Source organism: Astyanax mexicanus, chromosome 9 (genome assembly GCF_023375975.1).
Source record: "Astyanax mexicanus isolate ESR-SI-001 chromosome 9, AstMex3_surface, whole genome shotgun sequence".
Lineage (NCBI taxonomy): Eukaryota > Metazoa > Chordata > Actinopteri > Characiformes > Acestrorhamphidae > Astyanax > Astyanax mexicanus.
In genome coordinates this window covers 8,701,343-8,720,501 of record NC_064416.1, presented here as the reverse complement: position 1 = coordinate 8,720,501, position 19,159 = coordinate 8,701,343, and the positions used below count along the sequence as shown (strand labels likewise).

Below are 19,159 nucleotides of genomic sequence, written 5' to 3'. Positions count from 1 at the left end.
CAGCAAGGGTCTGGAGTTGCCTATGGGGGTGCGGGCTCATTCTACTAGGGGAATGGCTGCATATTGGGCCCTTTTTAAGGGTGTCTCTGTTAAAGACATTTGCCCTGCTGCCAGCTGGGCATCACCTCATACTTTTGTGCGCTTCTATCGCCTGGATGTGGTGGCCCCTTCAGTAGCTCATGCTGTTCTTTCTTCGGGGTCTGGGGTGCTCTAGTGTGCCCTCTTGGTTCGGTGTCTGCTCCGCGGGGTGTGTATATAGGTCCCATACATTATGTGTTGTACCGAGTGAATCGACTGAAAGGGAACGTTAGGTTATGAATATAACCCCTGTTCCCTGAAGGAGAGGAACGAGGTACAACACAGGTTGCCCCGCTTCGCTGTTAGCTCAGTGAAGAGCAGGATCTTGAACTGAGGAGTGATGCTGGTGACGTGGGGTTATATGCAGGGGGCGGGCCCTCCTGCCCTCGTCACTATGCATCATCTGACTATTAGGCGTGATTAAAGGTGTCTTCAGCCAGACACGCAAGGGCGTGATATCCCATACATTATGTGTTGTACCTCGTTCCTCTCCTTCAGGGAACAGGGGTTATATTCATAACCTAACGTTCCTAATTCCTAATTTTAATTTGGACTAAAAAAAAGGCAAATAATAGATTTTTTATTTTTCTAGATACTGACATATTGCTAATGTTAAGCTAACTGCAGAAACAGACTTTAGGACCAAGTTAATATATTATACTGGAAATACAATTTAGTTTAATTAAATACATTTAAAATAAATAAGAGTTTAATACAGAGTCAGTCTTTTCTGACTGCTACTACTACTGCTACTATTGCACTTCTGCACTCGTACTACTATACTACTACTACTGGTAGTACCACAGCAAATTCTTATTTTTATATTACTAGTAATACAGCTAATATTCTTATCATCACTACTATTGCTTAACAATTACTGCTACTAGTACTGCTATACTACTAATACTACTGTCATTACTCATTATTACTACTATTGATATACTGCTACTGCTGCTGCTTTACTGCTAATTATACTGCTATACTGATCATATTACTTCAGTTATACTACTTCTACTGCTGCTATACTGCTCATGCTACTGCTGCTATGCTACTAATACTGCTGTACTATAAATACTGCTGCTATACTGCTAATACTACTGGTGTTATACTAATACTTTAATTATACTGCTAATACTACTGCTGTTTTTCTACTAATTTTAGTATTGCTGCTATACTACAATACGTTTGCTACTCTTGTTAATATTACTGCTATACTGCCTATACTTTTGCTGTTTGCTAATATTACTGGTATTATGCTAATACTACTACCATACTGATAGTACTACTATTGTTATACTACTACTGCTGTTATGCTGCTGCTGTTATACTACTGCAGCTAATATTATGCTATACTACTAATAGTATTACTGATATACTGCTAGTACTCCTGCTAATGCTACCGTGTTATACTACTACTACTATACTGCTAGTACTACTGCTGTTATACTACTTCTATATTTCTACTACTATTGTTTATACTACATTTATTGTTGCTATACTTCAAGTATTGTTACTGTTATACTGGCATTATACTGCTAATGCTACTGCTGTTTTTTCTGCTAATGCTACTACTAATACTACTACTGCTTTAATGCTATTACTACTGCGGTTATGCTAATAGTACTGCTACTAGTAGTGCTTTACTACTACTACTCTAGCAACACTACCATACTACTACTACTACTACTACTACTATTACTACTATTATTGCTGCTGCTATTCTTCCAATGTAGGGGTAATAATACTGATACATTGCTGTAAATCCATAGTTTGACATGATTTATGAGAATAATATACTTATGATCTGGTGTGGGTCAGATTTTGAGGTATGTGTGTATGTGTATAGGTGGGTGGGTGTGATGTCTGTGCGTGTGTGTATAGGTGGGTGTGATGTATCAATGTGAATTGTTGTGTGTAAGTGTGTATGAGGTGGTGAGTATGAAGCCCAGCAGCTCCTTCAGCTCTGCGTCTCCGTCAGATCATTAATGCTTCTTTTTATCTAATTAATCTTGTAACTCCCTGCTCCCCCATCAGCTTAATGGAAAAGTAAAAAAGGTTACTTTCACTTTCGCTCATTTTCACTGATTCTGTCTATCTTTCTCGCCCACACAATGTTTCTAGCCTTTTTAAAGTCCTCTTCTGTCTTTAGTGTGGAGTGGTCTCTGTCTACAACATCAGCAGATAAGTCACCTGTTTTTGTTGCAAATAAACAGAGAAAAGTGAGTTGAAGGATCAAATTGATGAGGATAAAATGTGTGCAGGTGTTACTCACTCTTCTTCATGTTGTAACATATTTGTATCATATTTTATTTCACCGAGATACATCATAATGTTTTTAAATTTCTCTCTTACTTTATTTTCTGTATCTATTTCCCTCCTCAGTTTCTCTCTCTCTTTTTAATCTCCTGTCTCTTTTTAGCTACGCTCTCTCTCTCTCCTCCTGCTCTCTTTCTCCCACTCTCCGTCCCTCCCTGGTGCACATCCCTGTGAGTTCTGCCAGTAAAGTGAGCGATGCTAAGTGAGTGAGTGTGTGTGTGTGTGGAGACTGAGTTCCTGTGAGGGAGAGTCTGTTGGGTAGAGAGTGGGAGTTATATAACGTTTCTCTGAGCGCCATGTTTAGCCTACTTATTCTGTGTGGATCTGTCAGTTCGGCCTGCTTAACTACACACACACACACACACACACACACAATGGCCCGTATCACATAGGATTTATTTTTTCTAAAGTCACATAAATATATGTATCCATTTTGCAGCACTTTAGTCCCACTTGTTCACTCCACATCAGTTTAACCTCACCTAGTCTGCTTATAGCAGTTAAGCCACACCCATTGAGTCTATATAAGTTTGCCCCTTCCCTGACCACTCACAGATAAAGCAAATAATGTTAATTTTTGTGTGGTTTATGTGGTTTAATTGTGTGGTGTGAAGATCTAGGATCTGGGTTAGTCTTAGGGATGCACAATATTGAAAAAAATGCAGGGCCCATTACGTCACCAGCCCTGCCTCCACCCGCACGTTCTCTCGCGTCCGGACCGATCAAGAGCCAGAGTCAGCGCCGAGCACTCAAAACCCGAGAAAACAGCAAAACAACAGTAATCAACCCTTTAATTGGGCATTTATATGTCTTTTAAAAAGGTAAATAAGAGCATTTTTATGGAATTAAAAGTGTGAATACAGCTGTAACTGGAAATATCCAGTTAGGTGCACTGAGGTGCACAGCTTTCAACACGTGGGTTTACAAGCATGTGCCCAACCATGTGGATGGAGGCAATGCGAATACCTCGTGTTTACTCCTGCCCCCCCTCGCGCTTCATCCCCCCTTATACGATTCGCAGCCAGCAGCAGTCTGTCACTCACACAGACACAGAGACAGCGCTGTGTATCTGCAGTATGTCTTGCATCAAGAATTAATGTTTGGTGTAATTGCCTTAAGTGACATTGCATGTCCTGCGATGTGATTATTGCGCACATCACGATGACGATGCTTAAACGATATATCATGCAGCCCTAGTTAGTCTTATGGCATTTGGGGATGGTGCTCACAGTCAGCAGGGGAGTGTACCTACCAACACTGATCTGAAGTAGGACAGACCACCTCTTTTCAGCATGGTGTTGAGCGCCCAAGTCTAATTAAGGCTTATCAATATCCAAAGCCCTTCTAATGGAGGGCCAGGTTCTCTATGTACCTGTAGGAGGAACTGGACCATAGAGTCTAAATTTGGGGGTATCAGTTGGGGGTTATGGGACTTGTTTATGGGTAATGCAGCTGTGGCTGTCAGTCCTGGTAATATAACCAGTGCTTTTCTTAACTATAGGCTATGTCTGCTCTGTTTTGGAACTGATACCACAGATACCACCGTTAGGGGTCTGTAGAGGGAGCTGTTGCGCTGATGTTTGGCTTACTTTAAACACCACAAATATCTAATGTTATCCTAAAGTAATAATCATTTGTAAATAATTTGTAAAAAAAAAACTATAACACATATTTAGTATATAAGTGTTAAGCAGCTACATCATGAATGTAAGTAATATGAGATCTTGTCTGGAATCTGTGTAGGTGTGTGTGAGTGTGTGGGTGTGACCTGATTTTGTGTCCTTGGGCATCATTTCCGCGGTCACCGCTGACCTCCCCAACCCCCACTTTACACGATTTTCAGACAGAAATTATAATGACGAGCGTTTGTGTGTGTCTGTGTGTGTGTGTGTGTGTGTGTGTGTGTGTGTGTGTGTGTGTGTGTGTGTGTGTTTAGTCCATGTGCGCTGGGGCCCACTGTGGATTTGAATTAGAATAGGGGACCTGTTTATGTGAGCATGTGTGTGTGTGTGTGTGTGTGTGTGCACGTACATGCATTAATGCATGTGGCCTCAGCATGTGTTGTGTGTAGGCTGCGACTACTGCTAATAATTACAGAAGTAGTAATGACTACAATATTATTATGATTTAAATACTATGTGTATGTGTTATGTCAGTAATCAATATTATTGAAAACATAGGATTTAAATGCCAGCTGATAATCCTGGTATTTGGTTATTTGGACGTGTGCACAGACTTGCAGTACATGAACTTGGTCTTGGGGGACTTAACCTAAACAAGTGGTGAAATATTGCTCCATTTCAGCTGTTTTTGGGGATATGCATATTTGGAAAAGGCGATGTTTTTTTATCTATGAATTTGGGTAGAAATCAAAAGACATCCTAGTGAGCAATGAACTATATATAGATTGTTGGGCACATTTTTGGAATATTTGTTTTTCTGTTGATGTTATATATTGCATATGGAAACAAATAATGTATAAGGTGTGTGTGTGTACAGAACATTATAAAATAAATGTGTTGGTGTACAGGGAGGCTGTGGAGGCTGTTAGAGGTAAGACTGAAGTAGAATTTGTTGTGATAAAACCAGTGTAAAGTGTGAAGACCAGCAGCAAACTTCAGAACTGTCTGGAGCTTCAGAAATTCAGAAATGCAAACACTACTGTGAAAAAACATAAATGCAACAATGCAATATGTTGCTTTTCCTCACTAACATGCAAACCTATTATTACACTACATTTCACTGCACTTTATTTCTTAATTTCTTTATTGAAAAACAATATACAAAAAATTAATTTTTTTAAATCAAATGCTGAGTTTGTGTCAGAATTGCTCACAAACCTCCTTAAAATGCAGTCAGCTCAATGCTATTGTATTCCACTGTGTGAAGCAAATCATAATGCACAGGATTGCATTAGATACCAAAATGAAATGTAATCACTGTCAGATCAGAACCCACTACTGAAATTGGGGCAAGGCTGAGAAACCAATTAGTGTAAAACTCAGTAAGGGGAAGCGTCATGTTAAAAAGAGTATCTCTAAAAGATCTTCTAGTAATCTTTGGGGAGGATATATATATAAATATACAGTACAGGCCAAAGGTTTGGACACACCTTCTCTTTTTCAATGCGTTTTCTTTATTTTCATGACTATTTACATTGTAGATTCTCACTGAAGCATCAAAACTATGAATGAACACATGTGAAGTTTTATGTACTTAACAAAGAAAAGGTGAAATAACTAAAAAAGATATATATATATTTATATTCTAGTTTCTTCAAAATAGCCACCCTTTGCTCTGATTACTCCTTTGCATGCTCTTGGCATCATTCTCTCAATGAGTTTCAAGAGGTGGTCACCTGAAATGGTTTTCCAACAGTCTTGAAGGAAGGAATTCCCAGAGGTGTTTATTAGCACTTGTTGCCCCTTTGCCTTCTTCACTCTGTGGTCCAGCTCACCCCAAACCATCCTTACAGTAATTAAAATAACATTGATGTGACTCCTCTTTCAGGAAGGTGAGAAGCTGATGCAGGAGAAGCCTGAGCTGAGCTCCGTGGTCCAGCAGAAGCTGAGCGAGATCCGGGAGTGCTGGCAGGACCTGGAGAGCACCACTCAGGCCAAGGCCAGGCAGCTATTTGAGGCCAGCCGGGCTGACCTTCTGGCACAGAGCTACTCCAGCCTGGACCAGCGGCTGCAGCAGCTGGAGGTTCAGCTGGCCCACAGGGACTACGGCCAGGACCTCACAACGGTCAACAAGCATCTGAAGAGACTGCAGGTCTGTGAGCATTTCATTATTATTCTCATTACTGTGACTGCTCTCGTTTAAACGTCCTTCAGCTTTGGCTCTGATTGTAAAACTGCTTGAGGAACATGTTGAGATCTTCTGATTTAGATTGTGTCACTTTTTATTTTTTGACTGTGTGTTTAATCATGTGTAAAATCTTACTCTTGATTTTTTTCTTTTTCATGCTTGAGCGGATGATGTTTTACATCTTTTCTGTCTCGCGGCTCCATCAGGTGGCTGTGTGTGTGTGGCTGTGTGTACACACATGTATGTGTGTGTGTGTGTGTGAGTGTGTGTGTGTGTGTTATTCTCATTAACTGGTTGTGGTCTCTCTGACAGCGGCGTGGTTAGAGCTGATCTGAGCTCAGTTTGTCCTCCATCCACACCCAACCATCACCATCAGCGGTACTGTAGCACCTTTTCATTTCTGTTCCTTCCTTTCTTACCTTTCTTCACCCTTTCTTTTTAGTTTCGTGTGCTTTCTTTCTTTCTTTCTTTCTTTCTTTCTTTCTTTCTTTCTTTCTTTCTTTCTTTCTTTCTTTCTTTCTTAAAGACTTTTGTTCTTTTTTCCTTTTGTTAATTTTACTTCTACTTATTCTTTCTTTATTTTACTCAAATCATTCTCACTTGCTTCTCTTGCTCCTTTTTTCTTTTTTTCTTTCTTTCTTTCTTTCTTTCTTTCTTTCTTTCTCATTGTATTCCTTTTTCATTATAACTTGCTTCTTTTGCTCTTTTCTTTTATTTCCTTTTCTTAGTTTTACTTCTTTTGTTTCTTTCTATTTTCAATTTATTCTCACTTTCTTCTCTTGCTCTTTTTTTCTTTTCTTTCTTTCTTTTTTCTTTCTTTCTCATTTTATTCCTTTTTCATTATAACTTGCTTCTCTTGCTCTTTTCTTTTTTCCTTTTCTTAGTTTTACTTCTTTTCTTTCTTTCTTTCGTTCTTTCTCAGATTCTCTTTTTTATTCCTTTTTCATTGTCACTTGCTTCTCTTGCTTTTGCTCTTTTTTTCCTTTTCTTAGTTTTACTTTTACTCTTTCTTTCTTTCTATCATGATTCGTCGCCACCCTTCCATCTCTTTGTCTCCTGCGCTCCTCCTCTGTGCTGCTGGAGCTGCAGTGTGTTCTTCTGTATTTGTGATGGGGCAGAATCACAAAATTCACACCGGATTCTCCACAGTGTGTGAATCGTGGGTTGCCGTTCTGTGCCCCACCACCTGAAGACTAACTGTGTGTGTATGTGTATGTGTTGCAGTGTGTGGTGCATGTATGTGAAGGGGTGCCCAGACCATTATTTTCTCCCCAGCTGTTGTGTACATCAACATGCGGTATTTTAGAGTCAGACTGTAAATGTTAGACTCTGCCCATATTTACGCACTTTTTTGAAAGTCTTTTATGGTCAAACTAAAGATAATTTCACAGATAACAGATCTTTACAATTATACAGCCACAGACAACACAGCTTTACAAAAATGCAGTCACACACAACAGAAATTTACAATTGTACAGTCACTGACAGCAGAATTCAATGATTGTCCAATCACTGACACCAGAACTTTACAAGTGTACAGTCACTGACAACCAAATTTTACCATTGTACAATTACAGACAACAGGACTTTTTAGTAACTGACCCCAAAAAGTCTTAGATATTTAGTAACTGTAAACATAACTTTACAATTCTTTCATCACTAAGGACAAATGTTACAGTTGTGAAGTCACTGACAACAAAAATTGGGCACTAACTGACAACTGACAAAATTCCGATTTGTTATTCATATTTGAGCAAAATAGCAAAATAAATGGTAAAGATGATGATAATAATAAAGCACCCTCAACCCCTCAAAACTTCATGATTAAGTTTGTGTAGAAGTTTTTGAAGCTGGGCTGAGTGCAGCCGCTGTAAATGAGCATCAGTTGAATTTCAGGAGGATTTATGTAACACCTGAAATGTAAAAAAACGTGTATGTTTTAGTGCAACTGATGTCTGGGGTTGTGAGGCTTATGCTGATGTAATCACTTCACTCTTCCTTCTGTCCTGCTGGTGTCCTTTATTCCCTCTTTTCCTCTGAACGTGTTTCTTGGTGGCATCTTTAAAAGTATTCTCTGAAGAATCTCCCCTACTGTCCTATTTTTAACACTTATTATCCCTTCATTTTCTCAAAATGTCTTTTTCTCTTTCTCTATGTCTGTCTGTCTTTTACTGTTTATATCTTTCTTTATTGTGTGTTTTTTCTCAGTCAGTCCTTCTGTTTCCCAGCTTTAACTAAAATCTTTCTTTTCATTCTTCTATTTCCATCTTTTTCCACCTTTCTCTCTCCTTCTCTCCTTCTTCTCTCTCCCTGTAGACGATGGAGAATCAGATGGAGGAGTGGTATAAGGAGGCTGAGGATCTGCAGGTGGAGGCTGCCTCTATCCCGCAGCAGGGGCAGATGATGGATGCGGTATCCGAGCGACAGGCTACCGTTGAAACGCGTATCGTCCGACTCATCGAGCCACTTAAGGAGAGAAGGAGGATCCTATTGGCCTCCAAAGAGGTTCACCAAGTGGGACGAGACCTGGAGGATGAAATTGTGAGTGTACCTGTTTAGTTACCAGTCTGTAGAACATCATATAGACATGTGGAATCAGGCCTTACTGGTCACTGACAACAAAACTTTACAAATGTGCAGAATTGAACTATTTCCTAATCACAGACAACAAAACTTTACAGTTATGCAGTGACAGACCACAGAACTTTGCAATTGTGCAGTCACAGACAACACAACTTTTCAATTGTGCAGTCACTGACAACAGATTTTATAATTGTACAGTCACTGACAACAAATTTTGTAGTTGTACAGTCACTGACAACCAAATTTAATAATTGTCCAATCACTGACAACAGAGCTTTACAGCTGTACAGTCACTGACAACAAAAATGTACAATTGTATAGTTGCTGACAACAGAACTTTACAATTGTACTTATGTTACAGTTGTGCAATCACTGGCAACAAAACTTAACGACTGGACAATAAGTGACAACAATCTTTACAAATGTGCAGTCACTGACAATGGTCTTTACAATTGTACAGTCACTGACAGCAAAACCTTACAGTTGTACAGTCACTAAGAGCAAAACTTTACAATTCTGTAGTCACTGACAACATAACTTTACAATTTTACAGTCCCAGATAAAAAATGTTACCATTGTGCAATCACTGACAACAGACCTTTACAATTATGCAGTCACAGACGACAGAACTTTACAATTATGCAGTCACAGACGACAGAACTTTACAATTATGCAGTCACAGACGACAGAACTTTACAATTATACAGTCACTAACAAAAATGTTAAAATTGTACAGTCACAGACAACAGAACTGACAATGGAACCAAAAGTTTACAATTGTTTATTTACTGGGATAGAATTTTACAAACATTACAAACAGCACAAATTTAAAGTTTTATCAGTAACTGACAAATGTAAAGTTGTGCTGGTTTTAATGAAGCATGGAATTCTTTTATAATATTTGTTGTTATTTGTGTCCTCAGTTGTGGGTGCAGGAGCGCCTTCCTATGGCCACCTCACAGGAGCACGGGAGCAGTTTACAGGCTGTGCAGCAGCTCATGAAGAAGAATCAGGTGAGAAAATCTCAGGTGTCTGTAATATTGCTTCCTGAAGTTCTGCTGTTCTTTCTGTAACTGGTGTACCTTAGCTCTGGGCTAAAGGGTTCCACAAGGGTCTACATTGGCATTTTGCTAAGTTTATAGCTTTGTATTAGTTGGGCAGTCAGTCGTCACAGGAAGATCATGTGTGCACAAATAAGATGGCAAGACCTGAAACTCTCACATCTTTACCCATTCTCCACCAGACCCTGCAGAGGGAGCTGGAGGGCCACCGCGGGCGGGTGGAGGACGTGCTGGAGAGATCGGCAGTCGTTGCGTCTGTCCGCAGCCCTGAGGCGGAGTGCGTGCGGATGGGGATGGAGCAGCTGCAGCAGTTGTGGGAGGTGCTGTGGGTGGAGACGGAGCGCAGGCAGCTCACCCTGGATGCCATGTACCAGGCCCAGCAGTACTACTTCGACATTACAGAGGTAGAAGCTTGGCTTAGCGAACAGGAGCTGCACATGATGAACGAGGAGAAAGGAAAGGTAGGGGCAGACTAACTCCACACACTTCTTTAGGTTAGCTTACTGCAGATTAAAAGTGTGGGTGCATATAATAAAGGTGATATATTGTTTTGTTGGTTTAAAAAGTGAATCAGGATTATTATGAGAAAACCTACTTTATAGCTCTGGAAAAAAATAAGAGCTTCTCTGATTTTGCTATTTATAGGTATTTGTTTGAGTAAAATGAATATTGTTGTTTTATTCTACAAACTACAGACAACATTTCTCCCAAATTCGCATAAAATGAGAAATGGCTGAAATAACAAAATAGATGCAGAGCTTTCAAACCTCAAATAATGCAAAGAAAATGTTTATATTCATAAAGTTCAGAAATCAGTATTTGTATTTCACAAACTCGGATATTTGAAAACCTAAATTATTCGGCTAAAAATGGCAAAAAATTGAGTTCTAGTGTTTGTACAAATGAGCAAAAAACCTGAGTAAATTACACCAAACAGCATATTGCTATATAATAATGTTAACCTAGGTTTTGTAATTGCTTATTTAAAACACAAGACAAAATCTTATAAAAACTTCCATAAAATGTGTTCAGTTTCGGTTGTGGCCTCAAATTTCCATTTCTGTGCAAAACAAATTTAATCACACTTTTTATAAGGAAACACTTAACTGATAAGTTGGTCAGCTGTGGTCATGAAGCTCCGTCCACAGGTCAGCTCTGCGAATCTAAAACTCCTGCACTGTGTTCTCTCTCCTGCAGGACGAGCCGAGTACACTGCAGCTGCTGAAGAAGCACCTGGTTCTGGAGCAGACAATAGAGGACTATGCAGAAACCATCGGTCTTCTCTCACAGCAATGCAGACAACTGCTGGAAATAGGACATCCAGACAGGTACATCAAAACATTGAAGTCAATGAGAATAAGCATCTGGATCATAGAAACATTATATATCATTATAGAGCACCACCTCTGCTTCCTGTAGTGTATGACAGTCTTTCAGAATTAACATGTGGATGATATGAACATTATAGTGCATTATAAAGCGCCCCCTAACCTTCCTGTGGTGTATTACATTCTGTCAGAATTACCATGTGGATCATATTAACAGTATATAGCATTATACAGCGCCCCCTAACCTTCATGTAGTGTATTACTGTCTGTCAGAATTACCATGTGGTTGATATGAACATTATATAGAATTATAAAGTGCCCCCTAACCTTCCTGTAGTGTATTACAGTCTGTCAGAATTACCATGTGGATCATATTAACACTATATCGCATTATACAGCGCCCCCTAACCTTCATGTAGTGTATTATAGTCTGTCCGAATTACCATGTGGATCATATTAACAGTATATAGCATTATAAAGCGCCCCCTAACCTTCCTGTAGTGTATTACATTCTGTCAGAATTACCATGTGGATGATATGAACATTATATAGCATTATACAGCGCCCCCTAACCTTCCTGTAGTGTATTACATTCTGTCAGAATTACCATGTGGATCATATGAACATTATAGTGCATTATAGAGCGCCCCCTAACCTTCCTGTAGTGTATTACATTCTGTCAGAATTACCATGTGGATCATATTAACATTATAGTGCATTAGAAACATTATATATATAGAAACATTATATATCATTATAGAGCACCACCTCTGCTTCCTGTAGTGTATGACAGTCTTTCAGAATTACCATTTAGATTATATGACCATTATATAGCATTATAAAGCGCCCCCTAACCTTCATGTAGTGTATTACAGTCTGACAGAATTACTATATGGATGATATTAACAGTATATAGCATTATAAAGCGCCCCCTAACCTTCATGTAGTGTATTACAGTCTGTCAGATTTACCATGTGGATGATATTAACAGTATATAGCATTATAAAGCGCCCTTTTAACCTTTCTATAGTGTATTACTGTCTGTCAGAATTACCATGTGGATGATATGACCATTATATAGCATTACAAAGTGCCCGCTAACCTTCATGTAGTGTATTGCTGTCTGTCAGAATGAGTGTGTGTATTATATGACTATTATAGAGCATTATAGGGCACCTCCTACACTCCCAGTAGTGTATTGCTGTCTGTTCGAATTACCATGTGGATGATATGAACATTATAAAGCATTATAGAGCACCACCTGGCCATTCTATAGTGTATAACACTCTGTCAGAATGTGTGGATCATATAATTGTTATAGAGCATTATAGAGCGACCCTATCCTTTCTATAGTGTATTGCTGTCTGTCAGAATTACCATGTGGGTTGTACATACATTATAGAGCATTATAGGGCACCCCCTTCACTTCTGGCAATGTGATAAGTTACTGTGTTGATCGAATGAACATTAAAAAGCATTATTTAATAATCTGTGTGTGTGTGTGTGTGTTTTCCTGGCAGTGAGCAGATCAGTAAGCGTCAGTCTCAGATCGACCGGCTGTACGTGTCTCTGAAGGATCTGGTGGACGAGAGGAAGTGTTGTCTGGAGCAGCAGTACTGGCTTTTTCAGCTGAACCGGGAGGTGGACGAGTTGGAGCAGTGGATCGCTGAGAGAGAAATGACTGCCAGCTCCACGGAACTGGGGCAGGACTACGAGCATGTAACTGTTAGTACCAAACAATTAATTAAGAGTACAATATTTCCCTCTTTTCCCCAGATATCAATCATCATCCTAATTATCCTTGGTGCTTATTTTAGCTTAACACTGGATCTATACCTAGGCTAATGTAGCTAACAAATAATAAAATCACATGCAAGAGGCATGAACTAAGTCTCTTAAATAATCATGGGGATCTTTTGGGGCATAACGGGACATAAATAAACCAGTGTGTCACTTGCGATTCCCTTTAAGAGCCAGATGTGCTCTGACTTTGGCATGTTGGTATTTTAACAGCGTGCCTCACGCGCAGTGCACCTGCGTAGCTAAAAGAGATATAGGTAATATTGACTGTTGTCAGGGTTTTAATCAGTCAGTGGAGCTTCTGTTTTCTCTGCTGCTAAGAGAGAAACATGCCAGAAATTTACCTGAACACACCTTACTTCCAGACCACCAAACCCATCAGTGTAGATTTATTCCTAAACTCTGACGCTATTTTAACAGCGCAGACGCAAGGCGTGAAAATAGAGGTGTAAGAGGATAGCAAGATAGCAAAGAGCATTGTGATGTTCCTTTTGCAGGGTGCATAATAGGAACCTTGATCTTTAATTGTGTATCTGACTGGAGTTTCTGACACTGTGACTCTATAAACACGGACTTATGTTCACATAAGTCTTCCAGCTCATATCATGGTCAAAAGGGTATAAATGAGAAAATGAGAGAAGACTCTTTAGAGTTTCTTTTAATACTCATTATTCAATCCAGCTGAAAACAATAATAAAATATATAATAAAACATATAGCAAATTTCCATAGTTGTGCTGTCACAACAAGCACAAAGTCTTTTACACTTTTCCAAGAGGCAGGGCAATCTTATCTTATTTTATTAATCAATCAGTCAGTTAGTGAATTAAGCTTTTATTAAACTTGAAGTATATTGATCATGACCCTCATTTCCAGTGTAGCCAAGCTGATACATAAAATATTCAATTCAATTCAATAAAATATGTACAGAGAAATATGTAGCGAAAATGAAAATAATTACAAAACACATATCGGATGCAAAACTATAATTTAACAAATATAATATATTAATCCAATTATAATTACCCATAAAAATAGCAACATTTAGATAATATTACAATGTTTTACATAAGTATTTGTTCTTTTTTAGATCCTGCAGGAGAAGTTTACTGAGTTTGCATCGGAGACGGGCACTCTGGGACAGGAGAGAGTGACAGCTGTCAATCAGATGGTTGATGAGCTGATTGATTACGGGCATGCTGACGCAGCCACCATCGCAGAATGGAAGGATGGAGTGAACGAAGCCTGGGCTGATCTGCTGGAGCTGATGGAGACCAGAGCTCAGATGCTGGCGGCTTCACACCAGCTCCACAAGTTCTTCTCTGACTGCAGGGAGGTGAGGGACTGTGTCTCCAGTATCCAAATGAATGAAGCCCACATTCATACATGATATGGGTGTGAAGAAATTAATATTATTAAAAATGATTATAATCTTTCAAAATCTGCGTGTGTGTATCAGGTTTTAACTCAGATAGATGATAAGCAGCGGCGTCTACCGGAGGTTCGTGCACTTCAGGACGGCTCAACCAACACCACCGCACTCCAGAGGCTGATGAACACATTCGAACATGACATTCAGCTGCTGGTCAATCAGGTAAGGTTACACTCACACACTCAAATCACGCACAAACTTACACACATGGCAGGAGCTTACACACACGAGTCTCTAAAATTTCTCACCTATACCTACTACACCTGTCCATTCCAAGATATATGGGACAAACCGCTATCTAATATTTCCCCGGCATACCGCAACTCTCAGGGTTCCAGTGTTACTGTTAGCCGCTAATGCTAATGCTGCTGCACCCAGCCTTAGTGTAAATCTGGAAATCTAAGCTTACTGTAAATAAACAGAAGCGTTTTACTCACACAAATAAACAGTTTTCAGGAGAGAAATCTGTGTAGATTAACACCCAGCTCTCGTTTAAATTTAAAAGATGTTTTTTTAAGAATTACAATTTTGTTTACTTAGCTCAGCTTTACTTAACTTTAGTTACCCCCCATCACTACCCAGCGGTGAGACCTGTTGAATAAGAAGGAAATCATGATGACAGCCCTGTTCCCTACAAGTGTTGCATAATGCGCCGTAGAATACGGTGCGCCTTATAGTGCAAAAAATACAGTAAATGTCATCAATATGCTTCTGCAACCTTCCATGCAAAGCCAAATATATCCATTTTGTAAACAGAGTGGTCTGGTAGTTTTTCCCTGGATCATCACCTGTCTTTTCAACAGCTTTTGCTGGTTATTCAAACAACCTCATTATTGGCATATTAACACCCTGTAAATTAAGAAAAGACAGAATTAGAACTGAAGTGAGCTGACAAGATAAAAAAAAGGCCAGTTTCAGCCTCTCTGAAAGAACACCACACCACACTGCACGTTTTAAAAGTTTTATTTTTCTGCAAGCTCAATGCAATTATACAATCTCTCCAGAGATGTCCTCAAAATTTACAGACTGTCGCTTTAAGTATAATTAGCAGTATAGCTAACAGTTCCAAATGATATTTGTGTTTTGGTGTGTGTGTGTGTGTGTGTGTGTGTGTGTGTGTATCAGGTGCGGCAGCTGCAGGAAAGTGCTGCTCAGCTGCGGATGGTCTACGCTGGAGAGAAGGCTGAAGCTATCGGTATGCAGGAGCAGATAGTGATGCAGGCGTGGAAAGAGCTGCTAATTTCCTGTGAGGAGTGTCGTGTGCAGATCACCACCGCGACTGACAAACTGCGTTTTTTCGGTGTGGTCCGAGACCAGCTGATGTGGATGGACAGCATCATCTGCCAGATTGGGACAGAAGAGAAGCCCAGGTAACAGACAAACACACTATACACCACACAACATGTGCAGCCTGATAATTCAATCCTATTCATAAAGATACACAGTTTCCTTCTTTACCATGTGAAAATACACATAGCCTCAGTATTAGCCAGTTAGAATAACACATGTTAATGAGCTCATTCATATCATGAATGATCAAGAAGAAGAAGTGTGTGGTTTAACAAAATAGTGTAGAAACAACTGTAAGGCCCAATACCATTTCTCTTTTGTACCTTTTGTAAAAGAGTTAGAAGATATAGCTATAGCAGTGGAGCGCTAAAGTTCAGCAACCTAGCTGCTGGTTAACTAATTAACTTTAGGGCATTGTGTATCTTCAGAAATCAGCTTTAATTGGCCTTTATTTTATTTTTATTTTCCACCTTAAATGCTGCAGCCTCTTGTTGTCTTTTACACCATTTAAGGTTTAAAAGGAAAGTTAGCTAGCTAACTGGCTGCTAAGACAAACTACTAATGATTTATTTTATGCTTGTTATGAAGAAAATGGCCATAAATCATTGAAACACATATATATTACACTATGGTAATATAGTGATTATTATAGTGTAATTTTAAAAAGGAAAATACTCAAGTTCGGTTTGAATCCTGTTAATGTAGCTTGCTATCAGCTGCTGGAGCCCTGAGAGAGCACAATTGGCCTTGCTCTCTCTGGGTGGGTACAGTAGATGGCACTGTTTCCCCACATCACTCCAAAGGGTGATGTCGATCACCACGAGGCATCTGTGAGCTGATGTATCAGAACCGAGTGGCTGCGCTTTCCTCCAAGTGTGATGTGATGCTACTCGGCAATGCTGCATCAGCAGCAGTTCAAAAGAGGCGGAGTCTGACTTCACGTGTATCAGAGGAAGCATGTGCTAGTCTTCACCCTCCTGGTGTTGGGGAATCACTAGTGGCAATGAGTGGGTTGGGTAATTGGCTCTGTAAATTGGGGAAAAATGGGATAAAAATTACAAATACACAAAAAGAGAAATATCAATAAACACTGAATTTGGAAATTGGAAATTACCTTGCTGATCCTATGAATCACTGTAGCGTATTATGAACTGTGTGTGATCCAGAGTAGCCCATTGGCTGGCCGGGTTGTGTTCAGGGCTGGTTTGGCTCTTTTCTTCCCCCCTGTGTAATCTCTCCTCAGGGCTCTAACGGGCTGTGGGCTGTCTGCTGCTTGCAGGGACGTTTCCTCCGTGGAGGTGCTCATGAACTACCATCAGAGCCTGAAGAGCGAGGTGGAGGCGCGAAACAAGAGCATGCTGCAGTGTATCGAGATGGGAAAGACGCTGCTGGCCGCCCGAAACCCGGCCTCAGAGGAGGTGATGGAGCTGGAGTTGGAGCAGACCCAACAGCTGCCTCGGTTCAATAGAGTCGGCTCTAGAAATGCTGCAGTGATCAACTTATGAGCCTTAATATACTGGATTTACCTGACTGACCCAGACTTCCCTCACAAATGTAGTACACAGCTACTGCTGTAGACAAGCTTTCCATCCCAGTGTTTAATATCACAATACCTGCATCTAGAGCATGTTATTAATATATATTCACCCTAAATATAGACTGAGAGAGGCTTAGATGCTTCACCTTGTTATGCTTTACTATTACTCTAAATATAGGCATTGTGATATTAAACACTGAGTAGGAGGAGCTTTAGTTTCTCATTACTTCAGAGAGACCACTTCAGTTTCTGAATCAGTTTCTCTGATTTTGCAATTTATAGGTATATATTTGAGTAAAATAAACATTGTTGTTTTATTCTATAAACTACAGACTACATTTCTCCCAAATAAAAAATATTGTTATTAAGAGCATTTATTTGCAGAAAATGAGAAAAAAGAGCTGTTACACTGCAAAAAATCCATTAGCAAAAACTTGACAAAATATATGCAATGTAAGACAAATATATGCATATTAAGCAAAATAATCTGCCAATGGGGTAAGCAAATTTTTCTTAGTAAGATTTCTTACGAAAAGCAATGGCAAAATCTCAAAATGAGTGAAGTAACACCTAAATCAAGCAAAAAAGTCACTGTTTTTGGACACAAGAATCAGAATAACTTGATTGAATAAATTGCTGCTTGATTGTGCTTATTTTGAGTTCAAATTACTTAATATAAGGTACTCATTCTAAGTAAGTAAGTATGATTAGGATAATTATCCCTAAAATAAGCAAAATAATCTAACACTTACACAATGCTTCAGAGAAAAAAAATAAGATTTATTGCTTTAAATTTAGAAAATTAGACTTGCTAAGATTTATTTTTTTGCCGTGTAGACCTCAAATAATGCAAAGAAAACTAGTTCATATTAATAAAGTTTTAAGAGTTCAGAAATCAATATTTGGTGGAATAACCCTGGTTTTAATCACAGTTTTCATGCATCTTGGCATCATGTTCTCCTCCTTCTCTTACACACTGCTTTTGGATAACATTATCTTACTCCTGGTGCAAAAATTCAAGCAGTTCAGTTTGGTTTGAAGGCTTGTGATCATCCATCTTCCTCTAACTTACGTTCCATAGGTTTTCAATTTGGTAAAATCAAAGAAACTATTTTTTTTACGTAGTACTCTTAAAGAAGGAGGAGCTACAGTCTTTCATTATGTTCAAATAGCATTTACCAATGTTTTGTAATTGTCCAACAGAGCAACAGTATTTGGGAAACATTTGGGGGTGGAGCCTTGGTATTTTCGATACATAGTTATTTATAATAAATTTAATTAAATGTTTAAAAAAATGGCAAAATTAAAAGTATACCAAATTAAACTTTTTTTTGTGTATGATGTTTGCAAAGTAAGTATATATAAAATGCATTGCATTCCCAATAAATCAGCTGTTTATACAATAAACTATATAATAATAAACTACATAAAGCTGGTTCTTTATATAAGAAATGATCCACTGGAGTTGTAGTATTGTATATCCGGATCTCTGAATGAGCCAGACATCACGGATGCTCTGTTTCCAGATCAGGCCTCTGTGTCTTATTAGGTGTTTTTCACTTTGTGTTTCAGATCAAAGAGAAGCTGGAGAAGGTTCTGGCGAAGCAGAGAGAGCTGACGGAGAAATGGGATAAACACTGGGAGGAGCTTCAGCACAGTGAGTGTTGGAGTACAGAATAAATCAGCTGGAAGCAAATCACACCATCAGAGTTTAATAAATAATAGCTAAACAACAGCAGTCTGTTACAGTCTTTCATTTAGAACTTATCTGGTATTAAGAGAAGCTCATCTGGTTAAGGTACAGTGGTGATCCATTTGAATGTGTTTATTATACAACTATTAATATAACATATTCTAACATATTCTGTAATCAGGGTTGCCAGGTCAAACAAAAATATCTAGCCCAAAGTCAGTCTAAAACCTGC

The 19,159-nt window shown here is 39.1% G+C and overlaps 1 protein-coding gene across 6 annotated transcripts in view; it reads left to right on the top strand.

The window, feature by feature from the left end:
• The window catches only part of LOC103034155 (spectrin beta chain, non-erythrocytic 4), a 107,185-nt gene that overhangs the window by 75,355 nt on the left and 12,671 nt on the right, over window positions 1–19,159 (top strand). For 4 of the 6 annotated variants that reach the window (XM_022679443.2, XM_022679441.2, XM_022679445.2 and 1 more), the window contains 11 exons: window positions 5,905–6,168; window positions 8,521–8,745; window positions 9,711–9,800; window positions 10,031–10,309; window positions 11,046–11,176; window positions 12,697–12,901; window positions 14,066–14,311; window positions 14,435–14,569; window positions 15,533–15,777; window positions 16,941–17,115; window positions 18,807–18,891. In XM_022679443.2, coding sequence (XP_022535164.2) covers window positions 5,905–6,168; window positions 8,521–8,745; window positions 9,711–9,800; window positions 10,031–10,309; window positions 11,046–11,176; window positions 12,697–12,901; window positions 14,066–14,311; window positions 14,435–14,569; window positions 15,533–15,777; window positions 16,941–17,115; window positions 18,807–18,891 — 2,080 coding nt within the window. The remainder of the gene's footprint in view (window positions 1–5,904; window positions 6,169–8,520; window positions 8,746–9,710; window positions 9,801–10,030; window positions 10,310–11,045; window positions 11,177–12,696; window positions 12,902–14,065; window positions 14,312–14,434; window positions 14,570–15,532; window positions 15,778–16,940; window positions 17,116–18,806; window positions 18,892–19,159) is intronic. The other 2 variants (XM_022679447.2, XM_022679444.2) reach the window with 1 other exon arrangement.